The following is a 6,974-nucleotide window of genomic DNA, read 5'->3' as shown; positions in this document are numbered from 1 at the left end:
CTTTATAAAGTATTCACACCCCAGAACTTTATCCACATTTTGTTTAGTTAAAGCCTGAATTTAAAATGGATTAAATTGAGAGAAAAAAATATTATCGGGTATTCTGTGTGAGCCGGTGGCAATGTCAAATTGGAATGATGTTTTTCGAAATTTTTACAAATGAATAGAGTTAATGAGTATTCAACTCCTTTGTTATACCGAACCTAAATAATTACAGGAGCAAAAATGTGCTTAAGTCACATAAGTTCCAGTGCCCTTCTTTGAGAGTCATCTATTGGTAGATGTAAAAATAAAAGAAGACATTGAATATTCCTTTGAGCATGGTGAAGTTTTTACACTTTGGATGGTGTATCAATACACCCAGTCACTACAAAATTACAGGCATCCTTCCTAACTCAGTTGCCAAAGAGGAAGGAAAGAGTTTAATGGGTGTGATAGGAGAAAACTGCAGATGGATGAACACCATTGTAGTTACTACGCTATACTAACATAATTGACAGCGTGAAAGGAAAGAAGCCTGTAGTGTCATTCCACAGAGGGCTGAATGTCTGTGGTTTTCGCTCTTCCCTTGTACTTGATTGATGAATTAAGGTCACTAATTAGTAAGGAACTCTCCTCACCCGGTTGTTTAGGCCTTAATTGAAAGGAAAAAACTAAAACCAACAGACACTAGACCCTCCATGGAATTAGTTTGACACCCCTGATGTAGAGAATAAAAACATTCCAAAACATGCATCCTGTTTGCAACAAGGCACTAAAGTAATTCTGCAAAAAATGCAGCAAAGCAATTTACTTTTTGTCCTGAATACAAAAGTGTTATGTTTGGGGCAAATACAATACATTACTGAGTTCCATTTTCTTTCAAGAATAGTGGTGGCTGCATCATGTCATGTGTATGCTTGTAGTTGTTAAGGACTGGGGAGTTTTTCCAGGATGAAAAGTAATGGAGCTAAGCACAGACAAAATCCTAGAGGAAAACCTTGTTCCGTCTGCTTTTCACCAGAGACACCTTTCAGCAGGACAATCACCTAAAACACAAGGTCATATCTAGTTCTCACTGTCATTATGGGGTATTGAGTGTAATGGGAGAGAAGCTAAATCTATTTTCATCCATTTTGAATTCAGGCTTTAACAATAAATTGTGGAATAAGTCATTGGGTACAAATACTTTCTGAAGGCACTGTAATAATGTGCAGAACAAATGACTGGTAGGTTACATGCAATACTGTAAATCCATTTGAAACAAACTCCAAAGACATAACACGGGGCACCAGAGAAGAGTCCAACTGGCACTGACTCCATAATTTCTGTAACATAAGAGGAAAACACGCCATTAGGTTTTTAAAGATGCATCTGCAAGGAAGGGCAGGTGATGTGAATAATTGAACAGAGAAGGTAGGCCACTTGTCCGAGTTCAATGTAATGGTACCTAAAGCTGCTTGTACCGTGGACACGTCAGGTGGCAGGTACTTAACGCATCCGTCCATCCATCGACACGCATGGTCCCACTCAGCAACCCTGTTCATTGTAACATAATGTAAGCAAGGCACTTCATCTGGAGAAAGGCAAGCACTATAAAAATGCATTAGGTCTTTTAAAAACAGAAAGTAAATGCAGATTCTGTCCGATACAGAAGACGAACAGCCTAGAGAAGAATGGTGGTATGACAATGACTAAAAATAAACCTAGTGAGGGATTCCAGATCTGATACAGAGAGCATGAGTAAAGGTATAGTATTGCACATAATTGTTGAATACAATTCAGGACAAAATAGAATGCATTTTATTCAGACTAATAAAAATCTTATCACCATCACAATCGTGCACAAAGCAACGGCAGCAACAGAAGTCCGGAGACCCTCCTCGTAAAAGGCACTGTGCGCGAGCGGAGCGGTCTCCCACCCAAAATATACTGCGGCAGCAGCACAACAATCAATAAGTACATTTCTCCTGAAAAATCTAAATACAGAAACTAGAGAGTAAGGGGAACAAAGGATGAGAATGGAGGGTGTGTGACTGAAGGTAACACCAAGGACTTGTAAATGATATTTAAAATATCTTTCAAACTCCTTGCAAAGACCAGTGAAAATGGATTGGCTCATTAAAAACAAACTATTGTTGGATCACTGATTACAAAAAACAGCTCTGGTAGTCCCCCATAAAATAGAAATCTGAAACATATGTGATGAAGTGCTAGTTAGATTCCATTCCAATACACTACACACATACTCAGTTTCAGCCAATATACAAAAAAACCTACAAAAATATAACTTTATCCATTCTCATTTTACATTTTCTCTGTCTTTTGGTATCCAAAAACAAGAATTGTTCATTTCAAGCCTGCTATTTGAACAATATTACATGAGTCTCCTCCATTTTCAGCTAGACAGATCTTCCCCATGTATACACATATTGACAGTTCATCCCTGACAGCTCCCTAACCAATCTTACTATAATGACTTTTAAGTTTCCACGTTGCTGTAAAACAAGTCAAACAAACAGTTTGCAGAAAGCATTTATACTGGCGGTACACACACCAGCCAATGAGATTTGACCCTGTTTAAAGGGACACAGTTGGGAAAGGTGAGTATTAGGAGGGTTCAGCAGTTCAATATTTAAACACATCTTACACAAAACTAAGTACAACAGAGCTATACAAAAAAAAAAAAAAAGAAAACTTGCAAGTCATTCATTTCCACACACACACACACACACACAGGAATGCTTCATCCAATAATCTTGTGCCACTTTCTTCAGGAGAAACCAAAGTCCCAAAGGAGCACACTTCAAGTCCATCGCTGCATTCTCAACCAAACCCCAGTAGTTCTACTAAACTGTCCCAGATAGTCCCCTCCTACCCCCACTGTTCTCATTGGCTTCCAACAAACTACCTCAGTTGCTATTGGGCAGGGGGCAGATCATTAGCTGACAATGAGCTGTCTCAGGTATGATTGGGTGAGACTGCGGAGCTCCTCGAGAGCATAGTCCTCGGGCATGGGCAGACGGCCGATGTTGGACGCAAGCTGGGACAAGGGGATCTCGCCACCCTGCTGCAGACTCAACACCACACGCAGGATGTTAGCCACACGCTTGGCCATCTCTGGAGACAGGAGAGAGAACAGGGTTAGATAGATATAGGAACACACACACTAAAGCAGACAGCTTGATCTCCTCACCTGATTGGGCGAGGCGGTCCTTGGCGGTGGAGCAAGGGAGGAGCTCTATCCTGCTGCAGAGTGATGCCACCTCAGTGTGTAGACTCTCCAGCTCATAACCAGTACTGTCCATCTGAACACACACACAGAGAGAGAGAGAGACTCATTAATATACCATTCCAGCTGATAAACAGCAATGTTAATCTGAGTACACAGTAAAAACACTCTCCCATTAACATGCCAAAAGACACCTAAATGTGCGAGTGCTCCAGCTCATAGCCACTATTGTCCATCTGTATATGACAGAGATAAATAATCAGGAGATTAGCAGCACTTATAATTGGCTAACATAATTAACAGTAATGGAGTCAACATAATGAAGACGACAGACAAGTGGACGCTAGCTGATGCGCTGTGGGACTAGCTTTCAAATGTCTGGACACGTGCTGATTATTTTGCAAATTTCAAGGTGAATTTTAGGTTAATTGAGCTGGGATATTGTGGTGACGACATTTTTCTGTGTCTTTTGGGAATCATGACGGCACATGGCTACAGCTAGCTCAACAGATTTAGGACAATATAACAGACAAATTTAGATTTGGGGGTTAGAAATCTTTAGTGCGGAGACAAAATCCCCCAAACTCAGTATGGTATGCATGTCTGTTGTAGTCTAGTCCAGACAGACACACGTACCTGTTGTATGGCGTGTAGGGTCTGTATGACTCTGATGTAGTCCAGGTAGACTCTGCCTGCCGTGTCCCAGTCCTGGATCACAGCACTGCGCTCAGGAACTGCAAGCCCCTCCAAGAACTCCAAGAGGTACTCATGGTTATCATTAATGATGCAATCTACAGGGGGAATCGCACAGAGACAGGGGAACAGGGTTAGAGGTTGTCTGCGTGTGTGTGTGTGTGTGTGTGTTTACATGCACACCTGAGGCAAGGTGCTGTATGACCAGACTGTGGCAGAGGTTCCAGTGTCCTGCTCTGTACAGGTGAAGGGCCTCTCCATGTCTGTTTGTGTCTCTTCTGGCTCTGGTAGCTTTGGCCTGGTGGAGCCACTGTCCTGGGATCAGTAGTCTCTCTGTGAGAAAGTGCTCTTTCGTGGCAGACTCCTCCGTCTCCAGCAGGGGGCAGTGCAGCTGCAGCATCTCCCTCACCGCCCGCTCACGCAGCCTGGACAGAGGAGAAAGACATGTTAACTTCATCGGACTTTACAAGCTAACATGTTTTAAGTTCTCCAACAGTGCTTGCTCACGTAATGTGTAAGCTTTCCTGAGACATTATTACTTCCTTTAGCTCACCGAGCACAGAGGGCTAACACATTGCTCAGATGAGTCGGGTTTGAACTTTGAACCCAGCTGGTCACAGTAGCACTTGTGAGATTATGATGAATCCTTATCAGCCCATCTGCTGAGAGCACTGACCCTCAAATTCTCCTCAACTTAACCTTCCTCATGACTAGGCGTCAAGTAGCCTGGCGGGTAGGATCATTGGGCCAACAACCGAAAGGTTACTTGATCAAACCTCTAAAGCTGACAAGGTAAAAATGTGTCATTCTTCCCCCGAGCAAGGCGGTTAACCCACTGTTCCCTGGGCACCGAAGATGTGGATGTCGATTAAGGCAGCCCCCAGCACCTCTGATTCAGAGGGGTTGGGTTAAATGCAGAAGACACATTTCAGTTGTACAACTAACTAGGTATACCCCTTTCCCTAATAAGCAAACCACATGTCTGTATGAGTGTAATACATTAACACACACACACACACACACACACACAAATTAGTGGCTTCAGCTATTTCAGCCACACCCTTTGCTGACAGGTGTATAAAATTGAGCACACAGCCATGCAATCTCCATAGATAAACATTGGTAGTAGAATGGCCTTACTGAAGAACTCTTATGTTCAACGTGGCACCGTCATAGGATTGCCACCTTTCCAACAAGTCAGTTTGTCAAATTTCTGCACTGGTCAACTAAGCTGTTATTGTGAAGTGGAAACAACTAGGAGCAACAACGGCACAGCTGCGAAGTGGTAGGCCATACAACCTCAAAACGGGACCGCTGAAGAGCATAAAAATAGTCCGTCCCTGGTTGCAACACTCACTACAGAGTTCCCAAACTGCCTCTGGAAGCAACATCAGCACAAGAACTGTTAGTCAGGAGCTTCATGAAATGGGTTTCCATGGGAACTTGTTCTCAACTAGCTTACCTGGTTAAATGAAGGTAAAATAAAAATAAAATGGACGAGTAGCCGCACACAAGCCTAAGATTACCATGCGTAATGCCAAGGGTCGGCTGGAGTGGTGTAAAGCTCGCCACCATTGACTCCGGAGCAGTGGAAAATGTGCTCTCTGGAGTGATAAATCACACTTCACCATTTGGAAGTCAGACGGACGAATCTGGGTTTGGCGGATGCCAGGAGAACGCTACCTGCCCCAATGCATAGTGCCAACTATAAAGTTTAGGGGAGGAGGAATAATGGTCTGGGGCTGTTTTTCATGGTTTGAGCTAGGCCTCTTAGTTCCAGTGAAGGGAAAGCTTAATGCTACAGCATACTTTGTTTGGGAAAGGCCCTTTGCTGTTTCAGCATGACAATGCCCAAATGCACAAAGCGAGGTCCATTCAGAAATAAGATTGGTGTGGAAGAACTTGACTGGCCTGCACAGAGCTCTGACCTCAACCTCATTGAACACCTTTGGGATGAATTAGAATGCAGACTGCGAGCCAGGCCTAATCGCCTAACATCAGTACCCGACCTCACTAATGCTCGTGGCTGAATGGAAGCAAGTCCCCGCAGCAATGTTCCAACATCTAGTGGAAAGCCTTCCCAGAAGAGTGGAGGCTGTTACAGTAGCAAAGGGGGGACCAACTCCATATTAATGCCCATGATATTGGAATGAAATGTTCGACAAGCAGGTGTCCACATACTTTTGGTCATGTAGTGTACGTACGTGTTGTCAGGTATGTGCAGCAGTACGTAGATGGCCATGTCCCAGAGGCCAGCACTCTCCAGCTGGGCAGCATAGCTGGTGTGTATGAGGCCCTGTCGGGCGGGGCTGAGGTGTGTGTAGTGCAGCGCCTGCAGGACCGACCACAGGTGCCAGCTCAGACGGTAGTCAAGACGCTTCCACGTCACCGCCAGGGGGTCCAACAACTGCTGCAGGCTGTAGTGCCTGGGAGGGAGAGGGAGCCATCACTTAAACCCGACTCTAGAGGTAGTTAAATCTGCTTGAGAATAATAATAATAAACGTAGGATTAGTTATAGTCAGAGAAACCTACAGCCCCACTCCACCCCTTAGTAAAGCAAAATTATTTATTTTGAGAAACATATACAGTGCATTGTGGGAAGTGTATGTAGGCGCAGTGTGTTGTGGGTAGTGTAGTAGTACCTGTCGCTGTAGAGTTTGAGCAGGTGGAAGCAGATATCGTAAAGCGTCCGTTTAGACTCTTCCTCCTCCATGTCCGGCTGGTCTGATTGGTTGAGGTAGGGGGGCAGGGGGGCGCAGGCGTACTTCTGACCCTCAGCAGAGCCCTGGAAGGCAGCCTCGTACTTGGCCAGGGCTTCAGCAATGGAGGCGGTGGGAGGCAGCATGTACCACAGGTGGACCGCCATACAACGCTTCCAGTCTAGTTCTGAACACACGTTCACCACACAGTCTGTAGACTGCCACACCTAGAGAGACCAGTACATACAGCTCAGAAAACATTTATCATTAATGTATTTTCCAACAAATGATGTGGATTGCAAAACCTACACACACCACACACACACACACACACACACACACACACACCAATCCAGTTAATGGCGGTCTG

At 44.4% G+C, this 6,974-nt stretch overlaps 1 protein-coding gene across 8 annotated transcripts in view; it reads right to left on the bottom strand.

Annotated features, from left to right (window-relative positions):
* Positions 1-1,759: 1,759 nt before the first annotated feature.
* LOC115154383 (nuclear pore complex protein Nup98-Nup96-like) overlaps positions 1,760-6,974 on the bottom strand; it is a 30,830-nt gene continuing 25,615 nt past the window's right edge. For 7 of the 8 annotated variants that reach the window (XM_029700555.1, XM_029700557.1, XM_029700553.1 and 4 more), the window contains 6 exons: positions 6,548-6,831; positions 6,109-6,330; positions 4,088-4,329; positions 3,848-4,002; positions 3,176-3,287; positions 1,760-3,099 (listed from right to left, as the gene is read on the bottom strand). In XM_029700555.1, coding sequence (XP_029556415.1) covers positions 2,921-3,099; positions 3,176-3,287; positions 3,848-4,002; positions 4,088-4,329; positions 6,109-6,330; positions 6,548-6,831 — 1,194 coding nt within the window. In that variant the 3' untranslated portion in view covers positions 1,760-2,920. Of the gene's footprint in view, positions 3,100-3,175; positions 3,288-3,847; positions 4,003-4,085; positions 4,330-6,108; positions 6,331-6,547; positions 6,832-6,974 lie in introns of those variants that run through there. The other variant, XM_029700560.1, reaches the window with a different exon arrangement.

This window comes from Salmo trutta, chromosome 19, assembly GCF_901001165.1.
Source record: "Salmo trutta chromosome 19, fSalTru1.1, whole genome shotgun sequence".
In the NCBI taxonomy this organism is placed as follows: domain Eukaryota; kingdom Metazoa; phylum Chordata; class Actinopteri; order Salmoniformes; family Salmonidae; genus Salmo; species Salmo trutta.
Note: the sequence above shows the minus strand (reverse complement) of the source record. Positions and strands in the feature narration are given on the sequence as shown.